Source organism: Equus quagga, chromosome 1 (assembly GCF_021613505.1).
Source record: "Equus quagga isolate Etosha38 chromosome 1, UCLA_HA_Equagga_1.0, whole genome shotgun sequence".
NCBI classification, from domain to species: Eukaryota; Metazoa; Chordata; class Mammalia; order Perissodactyla; family Equidae; genus Equus; species Equus quagga.
The window spans coordinates 73,374,614-73,402,332 of record NC_060267.1 but is presented as its reverse complement, the minus strand read 5'-3'; the positions used below and the strand labels follow the sequence as shown (position 1 = coordinate 73,402,332).

The window sequence follows — 27,719 nt, the reverse complement described above, 5'->3', positions numbered from 1 at the left end:
ATGGTGCATATTATTAAAGATATGGCAAGTATTTATTCAGCTTCATTGAATATTTCAAAAGCGACCATCTTTGATAAACTTTAAGAATTATGTCCTTCATCGAGTACTCCTTCGCTGCTCTATAGCAAGGGGAGATTTTTAACTTCTTGCTCATCATGTTGTTTCTTATGGGAAGACACTATCTAGAGACAAATTGATCAAAAAGGGTCTTGTTCTTCCCTGATTCTCATTCCTTGCTCTGACTCCAGCTGGATCCAGGCCTGCTCCTAACATGTCCCACCTGTACCTGATCCCACTCCCACCTCAGTTGTACCTGGAAAATTCTACGGAAATAAAAGAGTCCACATAGTTTTCTTCTAGGAAAGACAACAGAAACGCCAGACATGCCTATGAAATGGGGTAGGAGAAATGACGGCCAGCAGTATCAATAATTCCTAAGGGGGTATTGCATAAAGCCACTTTCTATCCATTGCTCAATGCTATTGCCATAACAAATCTAAATACATATATAGCATCCTGGGGCAGGGATAATCATAAAGAAGAAAACTGCCTCTAAAAGAGAAGCTAAGGTCCTATACCATTTAGGGGTGGAGTGGGCATTAGAATCCAGACATTCTGATGCCTGGCCTCATTACAGGCAGGCCAGGAGCTGGAGGAAAGGGGGAGGGCATAGGGCCTTCCATCCACCAACTCCCGCAGATTTAGACTTCTAATATTTTCCCCAAAGGCAGCTATACATAAGCTCACAAAATGAGACTGACCAGATTGAAAGGCGGCATTGCAACATAACTTTGATATAAGAAAATGTTTTAAAGTAGCACACATTTGCTAATACTTTGGGTACTTTTTAAAATTTTCTGGGAATCTCAGAATAGCCCAGGGTCTCACTCGTCCCCTGAGAAGCCCCCTCCATCTACTCCTCAGAGACCTCTCCTGAGGGCCTGTCTTCTCCTTCATGTTTTATTCAAGTGTCACCTTCACACCGAGGTGGACCTTGTCCACCCGGACTACAACTGTAATCCAGCTCCCATCCTTCCTTCCTATTTTATTTTTCTCCTTTCTTCTTTATTAGCAATGATAACTAACATACTACTTATTTTGCTTATTATCGTAACATCAGCTTCCCCCTCTAACTGTAAGCTCCATGAAGGAAGGGAATGTTTATCTGGCTTTTTGTCTGCAGCTGTATTCTAACGGTGTGTCCGGGACCTGGCATAGAGTAGGCCTCAATAGATTCATGTTGAATCAATGTGTATACTATGGGGGTACTCCCTTCAGAGAACTTAGAACTTAGCCACGTCAAATTCATGGGTCCAACTGGGCAGGTTTACACCCTAACAACTACTGAGAAGTGGAGGGTGTTGGGGGCTTGTGAGGATGGCAACTACCTTCTAACTTCAGAAGCAAGTGAGAAATGGCAGCTTGACATGGCTCTCTGACAAGTCAATTACCTTCTATCCTAGAGGAATATTGGTAAAGGAAGAGAGTGTACCTTCTTTAAATGATCAGTTCTACCTGCTTGAAACAAATCAAATGGCAACATAATTGTCAAGATTCCCCTATTATAGAGCAGTATGCCATTTGTATGGAATTAACCCCATCCCTAATCCCAGTGATAGGCTCTGCTTGACTTAATCCAATTAGTGAGCCCCCCCCCCCATCTTCATGATTGGTCCAAGGATGAGCACATGATGCAACTAGGGCCATTAAGAGGGAGAGTGAGCCCCATTACTACAAAGAACTCAGGAGATGATTTTGTGAAGTGGTTAAGGAAATGGTTTCTCATGGTTGACCATGAGAAAGTTAATAAACTGTAGTTTTTTCATCTGTAAAATGAGGATAATACTAGTAACGCCCACTCCATAAGGTGGTTGTAAAGATTAAGGGAGGGAACACCAGACACAGAGTAAAATGAAGGAAAAATAAATCTTTTTTTTTTTTAGGAAGATTAGCCCTGGGCTAACATCTGCTGCCAATCCTCCCCTCTTTGCTAAGGAAGACTGGCCCTGAGCTAACATACAGGCCCATCTTCCTCTACTTTTATATGTGGGACGCCTGCCACAGCATGGCTTGCCAAGCGGTGCCATGTCCACACCCGGGATACAAACCACGAACCCCGGGCCACCAAAGTGGAACATGCGAACTTAACCACTGTGCCACCAGGAAAAATAAATCTTGATCAGAACACTATATATTAGCGTATCATTCATTCATCAACTAAATATTCCATGAGCACTTACCATGTGCCTGTTAAGGGACCATGGAGGTGCAGGAGGGAATCAGGAGTGAGTTCTGCAGGGACTTGGTGGGGAGATAACCCATGCATAAAACAACTAGCATAGGACAGTCACTGTTCACAAAACAGGCAGAGACATAGCGATCTGAGGTTCCAGAGAGGGAAGCCTTACTTTACTTAGAGGATACAAATAGTTAGAAAATTCACTAAGACATTCAGCAAGAGGCATGTCAAATCTTTAAATGTATGGTTTTGACTATAGCTTTAGTAATAGTCACTCCCCCAAAATAAAACAAAAACAAGAAATGATTCAAGGTTTAGATTAGTTCTTCTCCTTTTTAAATTTCAGTATTAAGGCATGTTTAGGTCCTTGTAAAAAAACGTGAGGCCAGCCCCATGGCCGAGTGGTTGAAGTTCTGCACGCTCCGCTTTGGTGGCCCAGGATTCGCCAGTTCGGATGTCTGGCGCAGACCCACTCCACTCATAAGCCATGCTGTGGAGGCATCCTACATACAAAGTAGAGGAAGATGAGCACAGATGTTAGCTCAGGGTGAATCTTCCTCAAGCAAAAAAAGAGGAGGACTGGCAACAGATGTTAGCTCAGAGTGAATCTTCCTCACAAAAAAAAGAGATAGATAGATAGATAGATAGATAGATAGACAGACAGACAGAGACAGAGAGACGTCCACCTGGAACAATCATTCACCCTTACACACCACCCCTCATCTCTCACTGATCAATCTCAGTTTCTCCCCAAAGGCAACCAACCATTACCAACCACTATTACCAATCCATTTAGTAAACTGACTCATATATTTTTTTGTGTATTTATTATCATTTATGTGTACTTACAAAGATAAACATATATGACCTCAGGACATTTAAGAAAGGTTGAGTCACCTGGAGAACAATAGGCTGGGGTACCTGGTTAACCTTTTTAAGAACTAAACTGTCATTTTATTCTCTGCAAGACTTCTTGAGATTCAGCAATTGTGTACATTTCTTCCTTGGTGTTCTGGCCTCAGGATGAATTCAAAACATTTTTGAAAGCTGCTGGATGCAAACTTGCGGTGGTAGAATTTTCAGCAAAATGGTGTGGTGCTTGCAAAAGGATTTGTCCTCTGTTTCATGTAAGTATCACCAGTATCTATTTCACAGTTTTAGAAGGAATTTAAGTCCTTAAATAGTTTTTGCAGGAAATCTTAAAAGGCTGGCACTTAAGAGCCATTATGGAATCAATAGCTTTTTTTGAAGCATGCTGATCAACCTGAAGATAATATACTGAGATCTAATTAGATAATTAGTACACATACCAGAAGATTAATACTGCTTATCTATGGATAATTCTGCAAGGAACATCAAATGTGCAAAAGAGTACAATTGTACAAATGAATGGATCATTCATAATAATGACATTTTACTAAAGTTCCAGAGTTCAGAACTTTCAGCTACTGGAATAGATTACAGATACACATACTTGTTTTAAACTATAATACAAAAAAATAAACTGCCCCCAATCATTCAACCCTGTTATCAGAACAAATCATACATCTGTAACCCACTTTGTACAATATTTTAGTAAAATATTCTACTTAGTTGTAATTATTTACATTCAGATCTTTTATCCACATGCAAACTGTTTTTATAGTCTGCAGATTATAATTTTAATGTCTATACAATTTTTCATCTAGTTAATTTCCTATTGCCCCATTTAAAAGTTTTCACCATTTATTTTTTACTTAACATGCTGCAAAGAGAACCTCAGGGCGTTTTATTTTTGTTTCTCCTTATCATGCAGAAGTTTCGCATTTACGGTCAATTTTGTGAAATCTGTTCCTTCAAATATAAAGAAGTTCTGATTCCTCTACACAACTGAAAATACTCTGGTTTATTTTCAGCAAGATTTCTAACGTCTAATCTTTTCTGACTGGCACTCTTGAATCCACCTGAATTAATTCTAACCACAATCACAACCTTTGACATTTAAGTAAAAAGAAATATATCCAAATAGAGAAATTGGCTACGTGACATCTCAACATTCATTCTATGCCTAAAACCCTTGGAATATCCAAAGGGAACATTTTAATATCTGACAGGCCTCTCTATTCTGACACTCAAAACTTTAAGAAAGAGAATCCCCAGTGTTCAGCTTCAGGAGTATTAATATGCTCACATGTCACAAAGTCAAAGCTGATGAAATTCCAACAGCCAACAAGAGGCATTTTCATAAAGTACAACGAAATCTGAGGCTTGGCAACCTCTCCCTCTCTTCATACCTTTGGGACCTAAGGGTGATGACAGCTCTGCTGCTGTTATGTCCTGCCCTTCCTACACCCATCCTTACCGTTATAGTTAGTTATAATTAGCCTTTTGGAGATAAACCTCCCCCACTTATCCTTACTTGAATGTGCCATCTAACTTCTGTTGGAATTCAGACTAATGCAAACATAGTTTTTCAATAAATTTTGGTTCATCCACACCGAAATACTATTCAGATGTTAAAAAGAATCAAGTAGACCCATATGTAATAATGAAATTGTCTCCAAGACAACAGAGCATTAAGGAAAAGAGCACAATATGGAAAAACTTATACAGTATGGTCCCATTTATGCAATGTAAATATATATGTATATATATAAACATGTACACTATATTATACGTAGACAAAGGGGAACAGAAGGATGTTGATTTCTATCTTCCAGCTCACTTTGGGCTCTCTCTTCCATACGGTCAGCTCTATTCCCAATGCTTCCTACACTATTTTTTATCTCATCAAGTGTGTTCTTCATCTCCCGAACTACTGCATGGTGTTCTTTTATAGCGTCAATCAGTTTGGCGACACAGCCCTGTTTGAGCTCAGTGAGGTGTCTTTCAAAGCCTTCTTGGATTTCGTCGAGTTTCTTCATGATAATCATATTGAGTTCTCTGCTAGTTAGATCACAATATTCCGTGACTTCAAGTTTGGTTTCTGGAGAGCTGTCATTTTCTTTCCGTGCTGCCCTCTTACGGTAGTTCTTCATGGTTCTTGATGACTTGTTCCTCCGCGGGCCCATCTGTGGTAGTGAAGCCTTTCTTATTTGGATATGGCTTTGGCTACTTGGTTCTGAGCTGCTTCTGGTTGTATCTGAGAGGCTGCACTTTCCACCCTCCACAGCCTCTGCCAGAGGGTCGTCAGTACCCTCCTTGTGCTGCTTGTGCCTCTGAGGTTGCTGGTGCCTTGCTGCTTCCGATGGTGCCGCCGTCTCAAGGGTCACCGTCGGGGTCACCCAGGGTCGCCTGGGTCTGTGTTCCTACACTGGCTCTCTGCAGGTTCTCCACGGGCTCGGGTGCTGCTGCCGGGTTGTCTGAGGACGCTGCCAGCACTGCTGCTGGAGGCGCTGTGTTCACGGGTGTGGCTGTTGCTGCCCAGGGTCCAGGGTCTTGTATGCAGCCCCGGCTGCTAGTAGAGCCGGTAGGGAGCGCCGCCACTGGGGGCTGGGTCACGGGTTCTGCTGTGGTTCCAGAGGCCTCAGGTCGCAGGCGCCACCCGCCACCGCTGGAGGCTGGGGGAAGAAAAGGGGCCAAGCCGAGAGTGAGTGTCCTTGCTGCTGTGCAGCCTCTGCTCCCTGGTGTGCGCAGATTTGGTTCGCAACCTCAGCTCAGCGCGCCCCTCCCCAGCCGGGAAAATCCGCGTTTGGAAACTGTTCTCACTGCCGTAAAGACAGGCGCCACCGACAGGGAGGGGGAGGGGAGGGAGAGAAAGTGGGGGCTGGGTGACCGGCTCCGCTCTTTGTCCTGAGACTTCAGGACGTGTGCGCCACACTCCACTGCTGCGGTGGGGAGGTGGGGGACAGGGGCCAAGCCAAGAGTGCCGGTTTTGTCCCTGCAGCCTCTGTTCCCCGCGTGCTGCTGCGGATGTGAGGATCCGGGCCCTGGATCGCCGCAGCCTGGGAGGGGGAGGAGGAAGGGGTTGCTCGCCTCCGCGGCCCAGTCCACCCACCTGCAGATGTATAGATGCGCGGATCTCTCAGGTGCTCTGATGCGCTGTGCAGGCAGTCCTTTGTTGATCAATGGATGTCCCAACTGGTTGTAACCTACAGGAGACGGACAAAGGCAACAACTCCCTCCTCCATGGTGCTGACGTCACTTCCCGGAAGCATGTATATCACACAGGTTTTTTTCTGTGACAGTGAGTGAAAATTGAGGTAGGCTTGTGAATTGGAGAAGTTCATGTTTCTGTTTTATTTTTCTTGTAATGTTTGAACTTTTGCAAGAGAATGTATCGTCTGTAATTTTTTTAAAACTCATACTCCATAAGGGGGTTAAAGAAAAGGCTTTACTTACTCTAGGTCACTTTATCGTTCAGAGATCAAAGCAGGAAACAGAAACAAAATTAGAAAAGGATTTTAATACAAGGAATTAAATGCTTATAAAATCACTGGAAGGCTAGATGAATGGGCTCTGGACTGGAACACTGTGAAGGACGCTCAGAACAGACCTGCATATAGAGATCCTAACTTTGCCTTAATCACAAGTAGGGGCAGATGGGAGTCCACCACTCGAGAAAAATTAATCAGCAGAGCAGGTCAGGGAGTCAGAACCAGAATCAGGAAGGTACTGCTACTACAGCTACCTCTGGACATCCAGGAAGCTGACACCTGGACACTGGATCTCTGAGTCTGGCTACTGCTTCTGCTGCAACGTCCAGCAGAACTACATCCCGGTATACACAATCTTACTTTCCAGCAGAAACCTCCAAAGACAGAAAGAAAGTAGCATTTCTTTCACTTCTGCACATCTCACTGGTAAAGCTAATTTGCATCCAGAACTCTAGCTGCTAGTGTTACGAGTTCACTGGGTTCTTATTGTCCCCCAGGATACAAATCAAGAGAGACAACAAACAGGAGTAGAAAAGTAAGAGTTTGTTATCTTGTGCACAGGAGAGGCACAAGGGAGGTGGTCCAGAAAGGAAACGGGCAGGGGACTTGCTTGTTAGGGAACAGCACTGTGGCGCTTTTATTAGGCAAAGGCGGGGGAGGAGGGCATTGTCACGGCACATAGAGGTGGGGTTGTGCTTGCACCTGTGCGGTCACGTAGCATGCTACCACATGCAACATCTGTATCGTTAGCATGCTAGCTCTCCACCCCTGAGTGTGATTTTTACTATGCTAATAGGGTCACCTTCAGTGTACTCCTGGGTGCTAGGGCACATGCATAAGCTCAGGAAAGTCCAGAGGCTGTGGAAGGTGCATCTTGGTGGCTTCTGTCTGATTCTCCTAGCTTGCCCATTGATTAGGGGCCTTATCTTCTTAGGCCAGGGGCCTTACAGATGGCCCTGTCTCATTAGGTTGGTTCCTGTCTCACTAGGGAATCCAAGGAATCTTTACGTTTTTTCCTTTCCATGTTCTACAGGAAAGTGGAATGGAAGTTAACTAACTAAGCCATTTTTCAAGGGAGGGGGAAGAATTTAAGACATTTTCAGACACACAAAAACTAAAAGTTTCCTGGTTACAGAGTCTTTGCTGAAGGAAAAAAAGTGACTCATAAGAAAATGTGAATTTTAAGAAGTGATTTAAAACTTTAAGTCTTGTGGGACCGGCCTGGTGGCACAGCGGTTAAGTGCACACGTTCCGCTTCAGAGGCCCGGGGTTTGCCGGTTCGGATCCTGGGTACGGACATGGCACCACTTGGTAAGCCATGCTGTGGCAGGCATCCCACATATGAAGTAGAGGAAGATGGGCGTGGATGTTAGCTCAGGGCCAGTCTTCCTCAGCAAAAAGAGGAGGATTGGCAGCACTTAGCTCAGGGCTAATCTTCCTCAAAACAAACAAACAAAAAAGTAAAACTTTAAGTCTTGAGTAAATTCCACAGTCCCATGTGATCTGGATCTTGATGACTAAACTAAGGAGTCAGCAGACTTTTCTGTAAAGGACCAGATAGTCAATATTGTCAAGTTTGTGGGCCATGTGGTCTCCATCAGAACTACTCAGCTTTGATGTTGTAATGCAAAAGCAGCCTATAGCAATACACAAATGAATGGGTTGTGTTCCAATAAAACTTTATTTATAAGACTACATAGATTTCACCTGTTTGGATCCTGGGCTCAGATGTGGAACCGCTCATCAAGCCATGCTAGGGTGGTGTCCCACATGCCACAGCCGGGGGTACCCACAACTAAAGATGTACAACTGTGTACCAGGGGGCTTTCGGGAGAAAAAGGAAAAACAAAATCTGAAAAAAAAAAAAAAAAGACAAGACTACATAGAGAGCTGGATTTGTCTACGGGGTGTAATTTACTGACCATGATCTAAGAGGGTCACCAGGCATAGAACCTTGGGAAGCATTTCTGGAAAAGGAGAAGTTATAAATTTGTTGAGAAACTGCAAGGTGTTATCATGGGAAGGCAAGTAGTCTGTGAGGCTAACTTATGGTGTATACAATGGAAGTCACAACAGATGAGCTTCGAAAAGGAAGTTGAGGCCAGATCAAGAAGAACTTTGTGGGGGCTGGCCCCGTGCCTGAGTGGTTAAGTTCGCGTGCTCTGCTGCGGCGGCCCAGGGTTCGGATCCTGGGCGCGGACATGGCACCGCTCGTCAGGCCACATTGAGGGGGCGTCCCATATGCCACGACTGGAAGGACCTACAAGTAAGATATACAACTATGTACCAGGGGGGGATTTGGGGAGATAAAGCAGAAAAAAAATAGATTGGCACAGTTGTTAGCTCAGGTGCCAATCTTTGAAAAGAAAAAAAAAGAAGAACTTTGTGTTATAACTTAATGAGTTGCTGTAGAGAGTCAGAAGAATTTTAAGAAGGGTTTTGCCATGATCAAATGTGGGTTTTAGAAAATATTTTTGGCAATGTTGTATAGGAATGGGTTGGAAAGACTGAAGACAGGTAAACCAAGGTGAACAACAGTCTCAATGATAGGTTTACCAAAACTAGGGCAGTGGTTTTTGGAGAAAAAAGGCAAGATCAAATTCAAGAGACATTTTAGAGTTAGGATCAACAGAAGAAGTGACCAAATGGTAACAGATTCTGTATGAGGAAGAACAGAGTGGAAGGAAGAGCTGTTGTTTGGAGGAGGGAGATGGGGCAGGTCTTCGATGGATGGAGTGGGATAGTCAGGGAAGGCAATGTCCACAAGGGAACTCCAACCTAGCGATGAACCCGTATCTGTACCATGTCTTCTGGCTACTACTTGATACAAAAATGACAACTGCCATATCCTTGTCCATTTCCTGAGAGACTTGGGAGGCTCTGGAAACTTCATAAATAGAACCTGACCCTGAGAATTAGATGTCCACATAGGTCAAACCCATTCCCATGTCTCCCACTGGGGAACATCCCTTTATCTTCAGACTTGAAAAGTGCAAGTCCATTGCCCCCAAGTTCTTGGGTGACATTATTTTCCTGCCACGCATGGAGATGCTGCCGATCAAAATCAGCATCTTTTTGATCTGAAAAGTACTCCAAAACTCCAAAGGTCTGTATGTCTATTGTCCAAGGGTTTCTTCCCAATTTCATCAGCTTGATGAACCTCTGAAGAAAGAGCTCCCACTTCAATCACAATCCGTGGACAGACAAGGGGAGAGAATCTCCACAACAGAACTTTGCACATACCCGCTCATCACCCCAGGCCGTGCTTCTTCCTGTTTCTCCATGGAAGCAGCCCCCAGTGACAGCTCCATCTTTATTGTCTCCACTTGGCCGAGCTCTGGACACCTCACATCACCATCAGAAAGAGGTCTCATTTGAAATAGGTCACTGGAAATACTTGAGATATGATGTTAAAACAATCAATATGCTATTATGTCCTTAAAGTATGAACACAGCTGTCTGAAAAAAACCCAGGAGCTGACATTTACAGGCTGCTGCTGCTGCTGCATCCACTACTTCCAGACGCACTACCAACACCGTTGTCACCACCGCTGCCAAAGATGCATCCAGAACAAAACAGAAGCAGAAGAGAGTTTTGCTTCTTACCTCTTCCCACCTTCCATTTTCCTGCAAATGCTTTCCATCGGCAGAACCTAACTGGAGGACAGCTGGCAAAGGACCCTGGAAACTCTAGTTTCAATACATAGTAAAGAAGTGTGGCAATAAGGGTGGAAAGCAATAGGCTAATGGTCAGCTCAAATATTTTTATATCACTTCAGCCATAAGAGCCTTCTACCACCAGCAGCACCAGCACCACCACCTCCCAAAAAGCCTGGCAAGAAGAGAAGGTAAAGGCAGAGTTTGGGTATTTGGTTCAGAGATTTGTACTTTGATGACCTCTGAAGATGGACTCGCCCCCAGGGAAAAGCTACTTACCCCAGGATAAGTCCAGACCCACCACATACATTTCATTATTTCTTTGCTTGTGTCCTTTTCCAATTTTGAAACTAATCTTTGGTTTGGTTCTTTAGACCCTTGTTCTACCCTTGACCTTGACATCGTCTGACGTTTGACTTGAGTGTTTCAAGTTCTAGGCAGTAGTGAAATGACAGAATGATGCTTAGCTCTCTTGAACAACCTTTCTGTTCATTTCTTGCTTTTGCCAAAAGACACTTCTAGCGTGTGATTTAATATTAACACTAAACTAATGAGGAATTTTGATTCTTTTATTTTGAAGGCAATGTCACTGCAATACCAAAATGTAATGTTTGCTAAGGTGGATGTGGACGAGTCTCGGGTAAGAATCTTAAATCCTCCATGTAGATACGTAAAATCTGAATGTAATGTCATTGAGAGCACTGTTTCACTAATTATATAATCAATTTAGAGTTAAGTAGAACTTCTCAATTTTTTCTGATAAACTGTAGTAAACACCCTGTAATGTTCTTATATGTTTTGTATTGCTTTAAAAAAAAAACCAGCAAATATGTGGCTCTCCTGCTGCCTCCCTCCCCTCCCATATGATGGCAGACTTCACTGATCACTCTTAATGGTCTTCACCACTTGCTCTGGACTCTGTCCCAGAATCCTGCTCAGCAGAGTTGCTGTAGGCAGACAGTACCAAGTTGGTTGGCATTGGGTTCAAGGTCAAAAATGATTTTCATCCCTGTAATAGGTTATTAATCAATTTCTGAAACCGAACTCAGTGCATTACAGACATTTAATGTACCTTGCTTTCCTCTTGCTATATCTTCTGCTTTTTTATGGAGTATTTTAAACATCATAAGGAATTCCAAGAAATCCTTCTCTCAGTTCCTAGAAGCTTCCTTCTTCACCTCACCCACCCAAAAGTAATCAGCTTCATTTCCTCACTCAAAAGCTGTCCTAGTAATACACACAGTGTGTCTACCAAATTATTCTTTCATGACATTTTTTCATTTATGATGAGGAAAAGTAACAATAGGAAGTGGCATATGCATATGTTAGATTGAGTTTGAGCTTTAGAATACAGTGACAAAAAATCTGTTATTCTCCCCATCCTGCCCTTTAATAGTTATGTGACCTATGATCAGTTAACCTCTATAACCTTCAGTTTCTTCATTTGTAAAACAGGGTAATAGCACTTAAAAGAGTATAAAATGAGATAAAGTACACAAAATAGATGACGTAGTGCCCAGAATATAATCCAAGTTCCATTTCTTCATTTCCTTCAAGCTTCATTAAACTGTGACAGTGTTTAATTGCCCTTTAAGCTGAATTATATCCTACGCATTCAGGATATAGAACTAGGATCATTATCTCTCTGTCTTTTTTGATATTCACAGAGCTGTGCAACCATCACTACAGTCAATTTTATAACATTTTCATCACTTCAAAAAGAAACACTTCTGGAGTTTTATACCTAGTCCCGTCCATCCCCCGACCCCAACCCTAGGCAACCACAGATCTACATTCTGTCTACAGAGTTGCTTATTCTGAACATTGCAGGTAGATGGAATCATAGAATATGTGGTCTTTTGTGACTGACTTCTTTCATTTAGCATAAGTTTTCAAGGTTCATCCATCTCATAGCACGTATCAATATGTTGTGCCTTTTTACTGCAGAATAATATTCCATTGTATGGATATACCACATTTTATTAATCCTTTCATCCACTGATGGACATTTGGGTTGTTTGCACCTTTGGGCTATGATGAATAATGCTGGCATAAACATTTATGTGTGTGTTTTCATTTCTCTTGGGTAGATAGGTAGGAGTAGAATTGTCAGGGCATATGGAAACTCTATGGTTAAGTTTTTGAGGAACTGCTGAATTGTTTTACACTCCCATCAGCAATGTGCAAGGCTTCTCATTTCTCCACATCCTCGCCAACATGTTTTCCCGTTTGCCTTTTTGATTATAGCTCTTTGTCTTCCAAGGTGAAACAAATGCACAATTTTCTTTAATAATAAGTTATTAGTTGTTGTCATTGCTGTGGTCATGAAAATTATGATTTAATGTACGTGTATGCTGTAGGTGGCAGGGGAGAGATTTTGCACCATGAAATGATAGGTATATTAGAGAGAAAAGTCCAATTCTGTTGATCCTGTGGGTGACCAATTTTCTTTTGACTTCTAAACAAGGTAAACAAAAAGTGGCACTTGAAAGCAGGTTGTAATGGATTGAAAAAATTGAAATTCTGATGTCTTTTCTTGTTTGTTGGCTCCAAATCTTTCACAAAGATTGGCAGTATAGATGAGTAGAGCTTTAAAAGAAAGAAATGCGGGGCTGGCCCCGTAGCATAGTGGTTAAGTTCGCACACTCTGCTTCAGTGGCCTGGGCTTCATGGGTTTGGATCCCGGGTGCAGACCTACACACTGCACATCAAGCCATTCTGTGGCAGTGTCCCACATACAAAATAGAGGAAGATGGGCACAGATGTTAGCTCAGGGCCAGTCTTCCTCAGCAAAAAGAGGAGGATTGGTAACAGATGTTAGCTCAGGGCCAATCTTCCTCACCAAAAAAGAAAGAAAGAACCGTGTAAGCCTTACTTAAAATGCAGGACCATTACATCACCCCGTGTCTCGAGTGTGCATTATAAAGAGACCTTTACTCTTTCTTATTTTTTGCAATATGCTTTCTCCATATTGAGTTCCGCTGGGGCCCTTCTGCAATCCTTCACAAGCTCTTTCAAATAGAGCTCACTCAGTCCTTCAGTCCATTCTGTTTTGGCCTCCATCTCTCCCCTCTCCTAGAGCTCTGAGATGGAAAAGCTCAAGAGTGCTGGGAAGAGTCATTTTCTTTTTTCTCATTCCTGTAAGCTTTGAGGATATGTTAGAAAACTTCTTGGCAGGAGAATCTGTGAAATATCGACTGTCCCTGGGCTTTCAGACATCCCTCCTGAAAAGTCACCAATTGCCATGCTGGGTGCAGAGAGAGGGTACCAAAATTGTAACTTCATGCCCTTTTTTTTCTTTCCCAGGAGTTAGCCCAAACTTATCACATCAAAGCAATACCCACATTTCAGATGTTCAAGCAAGCCCAGAAGGTATGTTTCCATGGTAACTGGCAGATTGAAATAGATTATAAAACCATCAGAGTTTTAAAAAGGGCCTGGGATATCCTGGAGGGATGGAACAACTGTATGTATTTTTAATCTTAGCAATATAATTCTCAGTTTCTGGACTTTACATATTGGCAAGGGGTGAAAAGAAAATGCATGAATTATAATAAATCTCCCCATTCAGGCCATCTGATGTGTCCAAATCACTACGAAGTATTCCACTATCCTATCTGAGGCAGAACTATCCCAACAAAGGACAGGATTAAAATCTTATGCAAATATATACAAGTTGTTAGCAACACTTGGAGAAATGTTAATCAAACACTATCACAAGGCACTATGGCCTAATCGTTGACCACACAGGTTCTAGAGACAAATTGCTAGGGTTCAAATACCAATTCTGCCACTTCCTAGCAGTTTACTTACCAACCTCTTTGTATCTTAGTTTCCCTATCTGTAAACATATGGGTCATAACAAGTTTTTCCCCCTACAGGACTGTCGTGAGAAATAAATGAAGTAAGGTGACTAAAGTCTTTAGACTCATCCTGACATGCATTAAGTGTTCAGTACGTTATGGTAGTTGTTATCTTAAAGATGTGAATGCAATAAAATGTCTGAAAACCTTGGTGTGTGATGAAACTAGTAATTACATAGAGGAGCATTGACAATTGTACACACCTTAGGAAAGGTGGTATTGCAACAAAATTAAGACGAACAAGCTATTCATTCCTTTTCACACAATTAGTCATGTGTTGCTGAATGATGGGGATAAGTTCTGAGAAATGCATTGTTAGATGATTTTATCCTTGCCTACTACACAACTAGGCTATATGGTACTAATCTTATGGGACCATCATCATATATTTGGTCCATTGTCAACCAAAACGTCATTAGGTGGGGCATAACTATATTCCATTCTTGGAAACTTTTGCTACAGAAGTACCTCAATGAAAAGTAAACAGCTAAGTGTATAGTAATTGTAGCCTTATTTCTAATAAAATATGGGAGCAATCGAAATGCTTTTTTTAGTAGTGATTTATGATAATCTACTCTATGAAATAGTATACAATTAAAAAGTGTTACAAAGAATATATGTAAAGCTAAAAAATTCAAGCTTGATCTTTGTAAAGATTATGCCTACAATATAAAGTATGAAAGCATTTGATATGCTAGCTGTAGAATTTTATTTTCAGTTTCTATTTGTTTGCATGTATCTGCTGTAATATAATTGGTGCAATAGATTTAAATAATTTTTCAAAAAAAATAACAGTATTCCCCCTCTTGAGTTTTTACTCAAAAATTGAAGCTACTTAACATATGCACCCTCAACCTCCCACACCTACATGTCAAATTGTTTATGTGTCACCTTGCATTATCTTCTCCTTCTCTTCCAGCTCAGAAATGAGGATGCTTCCTCCTTTTGAAATCAGTTCCATACACCGTACCTTGATTGCTTTCCCTCCCTTCTTTCCGGGCCTCTATCCATCACCTATCCTCTTTCAATCCTGGTGTTTGGACATTTGTTGGTTTTGCCACCAAGCTACCATTCTCCATTCTCTATTAAGAGTTCTCTGACTTTTCCTTCAGGGAACCATGCCCTTTCCCATTCTTAGTCCATGTGCTTCTGTAGGGCCCCATCTCCAGGCCTAGACCAATCAGTGAACTCCATCCCCATCGGAAATGGGCCTTGACTCCAGTCAAGCCAAGCCAAGCCAAGCCCAACCAGAGCTAATTCCAGGACTTTCTTAAGCAGCCAGCTAAAAGCCTTCTCTTTTGATGTACTGGATTTGAACTTGGGAAGATATCGGGCTGAAGCTACTACAGCCAGCTTGCCATCACAGGGAACCTGGAAATCAAGCCACCATACAGAGGAAAGCAGAGTCAAGCCAAGAGGTACCAACTGCATTGATTGAACCCAGAATCTATTCATCCCTGAAGCCTTAATTATCCCCATAGATTCTTCAGTTATATAAACTTTGGATTGCTTTTTCTGTCACTTGCGACGAAATAATTTCTAGTAAGTCTCTCTGATGTTCTCTCAGACTACTCTCCTTCATGTCGTGGTCAATTCTTGAAATAGTAGAATATATTTACTGCTTCTAGCTCTCATTTTCCACTCATTCCCTCATCTACTCTCTTGAAAGTCGCCAAGGATCTTCCAGCACCTAATTTACATAGCCTTTTCTCAATCCTTTTATTCCTTGGTTAACCAATCAGCTTCTATATTCTGGAAACTTCCTCCTTTCTTGGCTTCTATCCTGGATCCCTCCCCAAGCTCTCCTCTGGCTTTTTTGTCTCCTGTGGTCCCAAAATATAAGTGTTTCCCAAGGTTCTATCTTTTTCCCATTCTATCTCTGCTCCTGTAGTAATTTCATCCCTACTTCTAGCTCCAGCTATAAATACCTTTAATTTAAACAATTGCCATAGCCCTTCTCACCCCCAAGTTCTCACCATAGTTCTGTTCTCTCTTCCAAATAGATCCTTGCACAGCTCTGTGTATGTCATTCCCTTGTAAAATTTGATGCTCCTCCTCCTCCATTTCCTAAAGAATCAAGACTAAACCCTTGTATTCCAGTCTGACTTTCCGATTTCTCTGTAATTTTGACCCAATCTATCTTTCCAAGCCCATTTTTGTTTGACTCAGATCTTAACATCATGTATTTTTCTCATACTGTCCCAAGTACTTGGAGGAGTTCGTGTCTGATTGGAAACCCCAGTGTCTAGAAGAATCCCTCCTACACAGAAAATTCTTACTTTGTGTTTAATGGATGAGTAAGTGGACAGATGAATGAATGAGTGAATGCTGCTGTCTTTCCCCTACATCCCACTGCCAGCTCTGCCTCCCCTCCTGATGCTGTCCTCATACTAATCTGACTCAGGGAAGGTTTTGCTCCAGCTCACAACAGCTTTCTGGTTTCATCCTTTCTGCAGATGATATTGTTTGATGACTGCTACTCCTCAACAGTTTGTTCTCTGTTTTATGAAACAAATCTTTGGGTTCTCAATTGATTACGTGTCTAGGCTCTTGAGCAAATCCATAGCTATGCTTTTGAGGAAAGGCTTGGGCTTTCTTGGTCTCCGTTCTCTGTGGGGGTGGAAGAGCCCTCAATTGGAGATGGGAAGAGCTTATAAACAATTCTTTCTTTTTTTTGTTTTTTGAGGAAGACTGTCCCTGAGCTAACATCCGTGCCCATCCTCATCTATTTTATATATGAGATGCTTGCCACAGCACGGCTTGATAATCAGTGCATAGGTCTGCACCTGGGATCCAAACTGGCAATCCCTGGGCCGCCAATGCGGAGCATGTGAACTTAACCACTATGCCACCAGGCTGGTCCCATATACAATTATTTTTAACGGGTGTTTACAGGGTATGGATCCCTGTGGAAGTGATGGAACAAAATGCCTGTATTCTAGGGATCACTAAGGATCTCAAACTTGAATTTTCTGCCAGTTAGCTAATTGGAAAATAAAATTAACTGAATTGATGGCACTGTCCCTTAAGCTGATCTGCCTCCCTATATTCAAATTCCAGAGTCATCCAGCAAGCCTCTGATTATAATGTGGATACCCATGTCCCAAGTAATTTTCTTGAGAATTGAATTTCTCATTGAATATTACTAACTTAGCATCCTGATTATGGAATTATTAAAAAAAAAAACCTTGAGATCATTTATATTACAATATACAAATGAGTCTACTTCTCAACTTTGTTTGTATATGTATTCATATCTCCAGGAAGATTCATACCTGGATTAATTTAAATATCATTTGAAAACCTGCAGAAAAGATTTGTAATGCTGGCTCCATTTAACAAAGAATATCAACCTATTGTGGAAAAGACAAAGGCCAAGAAAAGAGGGGAAGAGATACTAAAAAGACGCTATTACAAATCTTTTCCCTCTTTTGACTCAGTCCCCAGCATTTGGTATCTGAGTAGCCCCCATAGGGCTTCTGCAGGGTCCTCACTTCTACCATTGCATCCGGAGCTGCAGTCAAACCATGAGACCTCTGAAATCCACCCCCCAGGTCCTACCCTACAGTGGTCTGCACGGGAAAATCATTGGGTCCAGAGGAAGTTTGGGGTGGCCGGACAAAAAGGCCAGTCCATGTGAATTTCCCTCCTCTCCCCATAGAATTGATTAGGAAGGCTACCAATGACATTCACTGTTTTCTTGGGGGTAGAAAAAAATTAAATTTACTTCTTTGAAACCTCTTCCATAAATGTGTTCCTCTCTTTCATCTGGGACAGCACAACTGAAAATTGACTTGTTGAAGCAGTTAAGTGCTATTTATCTAATAATTTTTTAAAGGAAAACCTAGAGTCTAATTTCTATTATGGAATTTTATAAGAAATGTCTTTACATTTCTGGTAAAACTGCTGGCGAAGAGCCACTGTCCATTATGCCTTTTAAAATGTACATTGTATAAAAAGCCTTATGATAATTCCTCGTGGAACACAGGGTTAGAATATTTGCCTCCCTTGAAACTACGATCTGCTTCCTTGCATTAGATCAACAGATTTAGGGAATCTCTTGGGTTTCTCTTTTTCCAAGGCTGCCAAGAATCTCAGGATTCCCTCCTCTACTCAAATGCAATAACCTCCCTTATCTGCAGTTTCCTGGCATTCCCTAACTGCCATCTCCATACTGGGTCATCCTTTAGTGGTTTTGCTATTTTATCTTGCCCCGGATTCTAGCTCATTTCAAATATTTTCCAAATGTGTAGAATATGAACAGAATAAAACCTTAAAAATCTAAAACAAATGAAGCTATGTAACAATAACCTAGGGCCATGGTGAATGATAGGCATTCCCTTTTGCTGGAAGTTTTCATGCAGAGGTCGGATGAACATCTGGCAAGAATGCACTGTAAATAACAGCTGTAATTATTTCACAGTTTTAGGGCAAAGGGCAGCTAAAGCAAATTCCAGGTAATAAATAAGGTGGGCTTGCTCCTTCCTGCTGGATTGATTCCTTAGTGTTTTCATCTAGGACATCACATCGTGTTCCAGTAAGATTAATTGTGATAAAAAAAAAAAGCATTCCTGGAATGTCTTCCAGATGGAGCACCCAAAACCTTGGTTAATTTTTGTAACCAGAATATTACACTGTATTATATCATAAATAGTTCATAAATTTGGTTTATAGACCCTCTTAAAATTCATTAAAAACTATAAACTCTCTCTCCAGAAAAAAAAACAGATACACATAAACTGAAATATGCATATGATACTAGGGTATTCATTGAGCCTCTGCAGCCCATCAGTAGATCCCCTAGGATGATAACATTGGTTCCAGACCAAAGTTGGTGTATGACTGTGGAGTCGGGGAAAGGAAGAGTAATAAAGATTTAGCAAGTCTTGGCCAACTGCTAAATATGGGCCAAAAGTTGGTTCCACCTTTTATTCTTTGATATGAAAGTAAAATGGCTTCCCAAAGCACTTAAGCCCACTCATAAGAGTGATAGGATATGGGAACAGAGATGCTCATAAATGAGTTATTCACAAATGAGTGAGCTCTCGTATTAAGTGGGTGGAAGCTCTTACCCTTACGCTTGTGAACCACGGGGCTCCTGCTGAGGTCATGGAAGTCATTTCCAGCAAGCCTTCTCCTTGAAATCGGTACAGAGATGAAATGAATCCCAAGTAGGCAGCACCACTGCATGCTAGAAAGAGAACAGGATTGGAAGCAGTGGTCACAAACTCTGTGTCTCCAAGGGCCAGGCAGGGACAATACGAGGGGCAGTAGGAAGTCAACAGGATAGAAGTCCGTGGAGAATCACCTGCCAAATGCTCGCTGTTCAAGTTCATAAAAACAGTGCTTGGGGCCAGCTCTGTGGCACAGGGGTTAATTTCGCACGTTCCACTTCAGTGGCCCTGGGTTCACCGGTTCGGATCCCAGGTGCAGACCTACGCACCGCTTGTCAAGCCATGCTGTGGCAGGCGTCCCACATATAAAGTAGAGGAAGAAAGGCATGGATGCTAGCTCAGGGCCAGTCTTCCTCATCAAAAAAAAAAAAGAAGAAGAAGAAGAAGAAGAAGAAGAAGAAGAAGAAGAAGAAGAAGAGGAGGATTGGTGGCAGATGTTAGCTCAGGACTAATCTTCCTCAAAAAATAAAAAAAAAAAAAACAAAGAAAAAAGCCAATGCTTGACCCAACCCTCAAAAGAGTGTCTGTGGGTATTTTCTGCTATCTCTGGAGTTAGAGCTATAGGATGAACCTTAGATCTGCCTCTTATTAGTGGGTGACCTTGGGAATGTGCCTTAACCACCGTGAGGCTCGGTTTTCTTCCCTGTGGAATAGGGACTATATCATGTGTTTTTGAACTATTGTCATGAAAATTCACAACAATGCATGTAAAGTGCTTTAGCACTGGACTTGGTACATACTATAAAATGTGGCTATTATTAGTGCCCCAGGCTCTATATGTGCACCTCTCTCTCTCTGAAAATGTATAAATAAATAGAAATTTGGGAGTAAAGGTGACAAGAGACATCTAAAGCTCTTTGAATAACTACAATATTTGTTTAAGCTAAGTCATCCTAGCATTCAAGAGTTACCTACTCTGTGATATTCAACGTGTTAAGGATTGTATTAGACACTGAGGGTTCTGTATGAGGGGGAAAAAAGAGCTCTCATATAGTCTTTGGGGTTCTGAAGGGTCCGGATCCCTAAAAGGAGTTACAGATAAGCCCCATAAATATCTGATACATTGGCAGAGATAAATTGACTGGAGGGCCCAAGAACTAAGTGAGATGCAGGGAAAGCTGAAGTGCAGCAACCGTTTAACCATTAAGCAACCATCAGCACCATTGCTAAAGATGCTGCTCTTGGCTTTAGCAACTGAAAGGCAGTAATTACGTGGGTACCTCTTTTCTCCAGGGCAAGGAGTAGAGTGAGGCAAGTAGGGCAGGATATTGCAAGTGTAGGGTGGAATCCTGTCTTACTTTGAATTTTTGATGTTCTGTTCATCATGGGCTTTTTACATGAATTTTTAACTTTTAAATATATTTATTAAAATATCCTTTATCCTGCCTACTGAGTTTTTAAAGCCTCTTAAATTGTACACCCTAGTGCCAGGCCTGTTCTTCTTTGAATTTTAAGTCATTGAAAAGAGGACTGTTTCATTCAGTGATTGGCCAGAAGGACTTACAAGACTCAATAGCAGTTGTACTCGTAGCTGAGACTTATCACAACAAAGAATACAGAATAAAAGCATCAGGAAAAACGTATGCATGATAGAGTCCAGAAAGTTCCAGCACAGACTTCCGATGTTCTTCCTTGTCCAAGGAGACATTGGGGTACCCTCTCTCTCTAGCAGTGAACTTCAGGGACATGTGTAGAATGCCTCTGCTGAGGGATGCCATTTTGAGTCTGAGGGTCTGAGGCCTTTATCTGGGGACTTGTCACATAGACATGTCTTGCTAGACAACCATTGCTACACAACCAGACATGACAATGGAAACGCAGGATCCCAATAATAAAACCAGGTGCACATCATCAATATTGATGTTTGTGCAAAGCAGCTTGACAAGCCAGCATGGCATGGTCCATTGCTCCAGGTCATCAATCACTGACACAAAGAACACTTGGGAGGGCCACATTCCCTGGGGGTTGGTGAAGTTTCCATCATGGTTCTCTTGGAGATATGCAAGGAGTAAGCAACCGGACCTGCTGAATTAACTCTTTTCTCACATGGAGTCATGTGGAAAATCAAAATATCACCTTTATTATAAGTAGCAGCAGTGCTAAATTTTGCTAATTGAAGACCATGGCTTGGACCCACGTCAATAGATTTCCTATTAGCCCTTGAAGCCTAGACCTGGAGATGACCCACCTATGGGAGAAGCTGGGACCGCAGAAGAGAAACTTACCTACCCAGGTGAAGGAGATATTGTTGCTTTTTACAACTATTAAACCCCAAAGGTGAGGACAGAGGGTGATAGCCTTCCAGACCTTTCTTTAGAAGGCAGACTTTGGGCTCACTTCAGATGTGCTTTCCAGAAGGAGAATGGTGGGAGGAACAGGAGACCTGTCCCTTGAGCAGAGCACCCCCCAAAAGAGAGAGGATGGGCATGAGCTCAGACCAATGTCTAGGCTAAACTGTTCAGCTTACCTCTGAATTTGAGGACAAGTCAGTGAAGGGATCTAGGAAACAGGTATATTTTCCCAGGACCACACAGTCAAACAAATTTTCCAGTGGAAACATGAGAACAAGAGTATATGCCATTGAAGGGAATGGCTCCAAAACCATTTTTATTTCCAAGAACAACGTTCTATCCCACATTTCCAATAATGGCAGAATGACATCCCCTCTGGCCAGAGTCCAGAATCACTCTTCCTATTCTCATTGTGGCTTGAGATGAACTTCCATAACATTATACACATGCTCCTTTTTCACTTCAACAGAAAGCCACATTGTATTGAGTAACTAGCTTGCAGACAGCATCATGTGTGTCCTCAACAAATTTAGTTGATGTCGTGGAGTGAGAATTGGCAGACTACAGCCAAATCTGACCCTCTACCAGTTTTTGTAAATAGAGTTTTACCAGAATACAGCCATGACACTATATTGTCTATGACTGCCTTCACACTACAATAGCGGATTGAATAGTTTCTACAGAGACCATCTGGCCTGCAAAGCCTGATACAGGGACGTATTATTGGGCACTTTACAAAAAAGTTTGTCAACCCCTAATGTAGATGAAGAAAAGCACTTTAATCATTATTTATGCCAGTGCTCTAAGAAACAGATATGTAGGCAGGGTTTCCAAACCTGCTACAAGAAAATGAAAGTAAGTCAGTACTTTACTGAAATCTCACTATTGGAACAAGTTGAGAAGAAGGCCAGTATCTATTAGAAAAAAATTAGATAATAGATTGCTTTTATATGCTCTTTTCTTGAATTCAAGCGAATCTCTTCAATTCTTCTCTTAAATTCAAGCTGTTTGGAACAGACCATTTCTAAGAGGTTCTGCCTTCTTGATTTGATTTTGGTCAACTCCAGAAAGCTTAATCGAGCTGCCTGCATTTGCAAGGCCTGCCCTGGGTGTTGTGAAAGTCAAAAGGGAAGTGTACAAACACCTGCAATGTGATACAGATGGTTCTGTGGAAGGAACAGTTCTGGGTGGAACCAGAGAAAGAAGCCAAAATAGCATCAGACAGTAATGAACACTGTCCACCTCTCAACAGAAGATTGAGGTACTTTTAAAAGTTCTCTTGTTAGACATATCCTCCCATGTTACTAAAAAGACTTAATGCCTTAAACCCTTCATAAAGAGGGAAATCATACTATTTCAAATGATGAAATTTTATTTTACATACAAATATTTCTACAGCCATCCCCCAAAAAGTGTCTTGTGTTGATTGACCTTTTTTGTTTGCGTTGTTATTGTTGCTGTTGCTTTAAGGATTTTGTTGTTGTTGTTATTGTTGTTAACTGAGTACAGATGTCTGGAAAATTATTGAGCTTTCCTACAGCTAGTCCAAATATAACTTCAGTATTCACTCAACCAAATAGCACATCAATTGGTCAAGACATCTCATTGTAGTTATTCCATGTGTGCACCATTAAACAGACTCCTTAATTTATACTCTTAGAAGTCCATTTGTTAGGAAGGGAACAGTGGCTCCAGCCCCTTTGCATTTTCCCAGTAACAGTAATAGACTTTTTGTAGGTGAGTGAATGTCTTTGGCATAAAGAATTGCCTTTGGTTGGACTGGGTGATGGTAAATTCTCTCTATTTTTGTATATATTTGAAAATGTCCATAATAAAAGACTTTGAAAACAAACTGACTGTTGGACATAGGTGGTTCTGTTATGCACGAACAGCCACCCCGTATCTCATTGGTCTCTGCAAACTGGAGCTTGTAATTTTAATTAGCAGTCATTACTATGGTGGCAGCAGTGCATGCAAAATGAATGCATTGAGAAGAGAGAAATAAATATTGCTTCCTAATGCTTCAGAGTGGAGCTTGCCCTTGAGAAGTAGAGCCAAACATTCAGGATAAAATGAGAAAACATTTTGGACAGAAATTATATGCTAGTTGCCTTGCATATGTATCTCTTCAAAAGAAAGCTACTTAAGAAATGAGCTCTTATCAGTGAGCTGTTCCTCATTCATTAACTACATTTATTAAACTCCTATATGCAAAGCCCTGTGCTGGACACAAATATCACATTTATCTTTGGCAGACTGGACAGAGAAAGAATAAGACAGGTAACTCCAAGTCCTTGAAACTTAATATTACCCAGAGTCTTGGACCTGTACTCCGATGACTGGAAATCAGCTTAGCTCAACTCACTTCAGGCCTAAAACCATTAGTAGAGCACCTAAGTGTAAGGTTCTGGATACTAAAAATATGGAGGAAAAAATAAGGTACAGTTCCCATCCTTGATCTAGTGGGGAAAACTCTTTAATGTCAACTCTTTAAGTCAACTCTTTGATAGTGGAATGCACAGGGTACTGTGAGATCACAGAGAAAGACTCTAGGGAAGACTTTATGAGTTAAATCTTGAAGGATGGTTAAGATTAGCAAGTGAGAAAAGATGGGAAGAAGCAGAGAGTTATAAAACATCAAGGGCATGTGTCAGGAATTATTTGATGATAATACATTTGTATAGAATTATAAAATTATCACTAGAATTGATAGGAACTCCGTGGGGGGGGGGATTTTGTCTGTTTTGTTCACAATATGTCTGGCTCATAATAGGCACTCATTAAGTATTTGTTAAAGGAGTAAATGACTGCAACTGTAAAGTGTTGCTAGAGGTCAGAGTTAATGGTAGAGAGCGACAGTAGAGGTAGACAGGACCAATTCAAGGAAGCCCTACTGTAGGAAGCTTGGATTTTATAGTGATGGAGAAGCATTAAAGAATTTTACAAAGAAGGATGGCATGACTGGATCTCAGGGATCTCAGGGACACAGGACTGGAGACAGACAAATTATAAACTGTTGCTAAACTCTGGGTGAAAGTTGATGAAGTAAAATCCATGTATTTCAGTGACAAATTTAGTGTCACCTAGAACACCAAAATGGCTATCATGAAAAAGACTGGAAATAACAAGTGTTGTCAAGTATGTGGAGTGCTTATATGCCCCCAAAGCTGTCCCTACAAAGATGTGGAAAAGAATGTTCCTAGCAGCACTGTTGGTCAAAGCCAGGATGGATAAGCTATGTTATAGTCACACAATGGAATACTAAAAGACACTGAAAAATGGATGTACTGCATTACACAGATGAATCTCATAAGCATCATGTTGAGTGAAAGAAGCCAGACACAGAAGAATCCATTCTGTAGAATTGCATTTATAAAAGTTTAGGGGCTGGCCCAGTGGTGTAGTGGTTAAGTTCACATGCTCTGCCTTGGCGGCCCAGGATTCGTGGGTTCAGATCCTGGGCATGAACCTACACGCTGCTCATCAAGCCATACTGTGGCGGCATCCCATATACAAAGTAGAAGAAGATTGGCACAGATGTTAGCTCAGGGCCAATCTTTCTCACTAAAAAACCCCAAAAGTTCAAAAGCAGGCTAAACTAATTCATGGTGAAAAATCCATAAGGTGTTTTTTTTTCATATGGTGAAAATCCTTTGGGCATAGGGTAGCATTGAGATGGAGTTGTCTGGGTACAGGTAAAGCTCCATTTCTTAGTCTGGACATGGTTACACAGGTGTGCTGTCTTTTATAATAATTCTCCAAACTGTATAGTTACAATTTGTGCAATTTTCTGAATGTACATGAATTTTTTAAATGTGGCCTCGGGTTCCTGGCTTGAGTAACACAGTGGGTCATGGTGCCCTGTGCCAGGTTCAGTGTATCTAGAAAGAAAAGGAGTCAAATTCCACAGTAGCCTAGGTTCTTATTGCACCTGTGGCTTCTAGCTGCCCTTGGTGGCTGTCAAGTGTCACAGCACAGGCATGTCATAACCCCATGGCCATGGAAATCACCTGTTCCTTGAAATCTCCCTTCAGGGCTATGCCCTCCTATTTTCTTACACCCCTAGAAACTGTGTGATCCCTCCATTAGGGGCAGTCTTCTCCAAGAAAAGAAACCCATCTTTAGGGGCCCCCAAACTCTCCTTGGCTCCACATTGCCCTTTGATGGTGGGGGAGGTCCTAACATTAGCAGGCATAATCAGGTATACTAGAGTTATTGTTGTAAGGATAACAAAAATATCTTCTTATAGACCACTGGGGAGCCAGGGGACTGTGTACAATTACATGGCAGTGGTCATGGGGAACAGACACACTTCAGGAAGTTCTCATCCTTTCCATGCCAGAGTCTCTCTTCTGCTGCTGTTACATGTGCCTTCACTGGAGTCAAGCTACTCCTATAGCAGAGGAGTAGAGGATAGAGACTCGGGAGGAATCTTGAAGGGAAGCCACAAGAAAAGGATAAGTGGGAGCCCCTGAAGACAAAGCTGATGTCCACCCTTCCAGCTCCCATGGGGAAAGACAGACTGAGACAGAGATGGAACCCCAAAACCTGTCACACCCTGCATTCCACCCCAGCATTGGTTAGAGACAAAGGGGCAAAATTCCTTTAAGACCAGATTGAGCTGTCTAGGAAGTCCTGCTGCCCTCAAGTGAAAAGTGTTAACAAAGCATGCCCCTGTCTCCCAACCTCTAGCCTTCTGGAGCTTGCTCAGGCTTCCTTTGCCTCACCATGGTCCTGAGCTTCCTGGCAATAGGCTGAGTACTCCAGTCACTTGGCTAAGCTTAGCATCCTTTCCCTGCTCCCTGCCAAGTCCGGTCATTCAGGTGGCCAAGCCCTGCCTGTGTTCTTGCCAGGACTTCTTCTCTTGATACCTGCTCTGGCCTCAGAGGATTATGAAACTCTCTTCATGCTCTAGAGCACCATCGAGCTGCCACCTGCCTCTCAGGCGAGAGAGACTTTCACAGTTCCTTTCTGACACCCTCCTCCCCTGGTGGCCCAGGCCAAGAGAACTGTTTATAGAGGAGATGGCTGTAAACCAGACAATCCAGATAAATCATGAAATTCTGCACCCACACTTAGGTAACCCTATTCTCAAGACTCAAAAGAGCAACTTGCTGTTGTAGAAGTGGATTCGTGGGCAAGCCGGTAAGTGAAACGGGATCAAGATGGAGTCACAAGATGGGTTTACTTTCAAGGAACTGAATGAACCGTGATGCCCACAGGCACCACCCAACCAGAACACTGCTGCCTCGGGAAGCAGAATCCTTAGAAGTGAGAGCATTTTCTTCTCTGCTGCACACTGAGCATTGAAGTTAGTTCTAGGCTTTTCCATCCCTTCCCTCAAAGTCCTAATGCCATTTTTGGCTGCTGAAATCCCCCTCATTGGAAACTTAAGTCTTCACTCAATCCCAGCCTCAGTTTACCCACACGCTTCCTTCTCTCCAACTACTTTATATTGGTACTAAAGTTATAATGAATAAGTCTTTGACTTCATATTTCATCAGATATAAGATGCTCATTGACAGATGCACCATTATGTTTTATGCTCCTGAGAAGGGTTCCAAATAAAATACAACCCACCATCCACTGTGAAATGCATCCTGACTCAGAGATGTGGAAAATTTGAAGAGAAAATATGCTTCTTAAATCAATTGATTACAATGCTATTACCTGGGCAGAAGTCAGAATTGGAAATCATGAGCCATTTGATTTCAGGAAATAATGTATAAGAATTAACAAGCCCTCAATGCCAATATATGAAAGCTCTGAGGAGTTTCAATGACTGAGTTTCCTCATTTCCAACACCATTATATGTCTTAGATCTTAGTTTAGAAGCATGTTACGGATAATTATATAAATCTGGCGAAATATTAGCATAAACAGTTTTGAAAAGCTGCCAAATAATTAAAACATCATGAATTTAATGCATTTAATATGCGTTTATATTTAAAGTACCTTGCAGACAATAGAAATGAATAGAAGATAATTTTACAACCAAAAATAAAACTCCTCAAACCTTCAACATCTTTGCAATAGTTGAACCCATAAATGTTTCACCTTTGTGTATTTGTGAACAGATTTTTGAGTTTTGTGGAGCTGATGCTAAGAAATTGGAAGCGAAGATTCAAGAACTAATGTAA

General features: G+C 41.7%; 1 protein-coding gene across 3 annotated transcripts; it reads left to right on the top strand.

The window, feature by feature from the left end:
• On the top strand, nt 1-27,719 carry TXNDC8 (thioredoxin domain containing 8). Of its 3 annotated transcripts, XM_046642688.1 has the most exons (5): nt 1-24; nt 3,262-3,366; nt 10,832-10,891; nt 13,558-13,623; nt 27,657-27,719. In XM_046642688.1, the coding sequence occupies exons 1-5, from the start codon at nt 1-3 to the stop codon at nt 27,717-27,719; spliced, it is 318 nt and encodes a 105-aa protein (XP_046498644.1). The 3 variants fall into 3 exon arrangements, with proteins under 3 accessions (XP_046498644.1, XP_046498628.1, XP_046498634.1); XM_046642672.1 differs by lacking the exons at nt 1-24; nt 3,262-3,366; nt 27,657-27,719 and adding exons at nt 5,265-5,807; nt 15,034-15,433; XM_046642678.1 differs by lacking the exons at nt 1-24; nt 3,262-3,366; nt 27,657-27,719 and adding exons at nt 5,265-5,807; nt 14,133-14,253.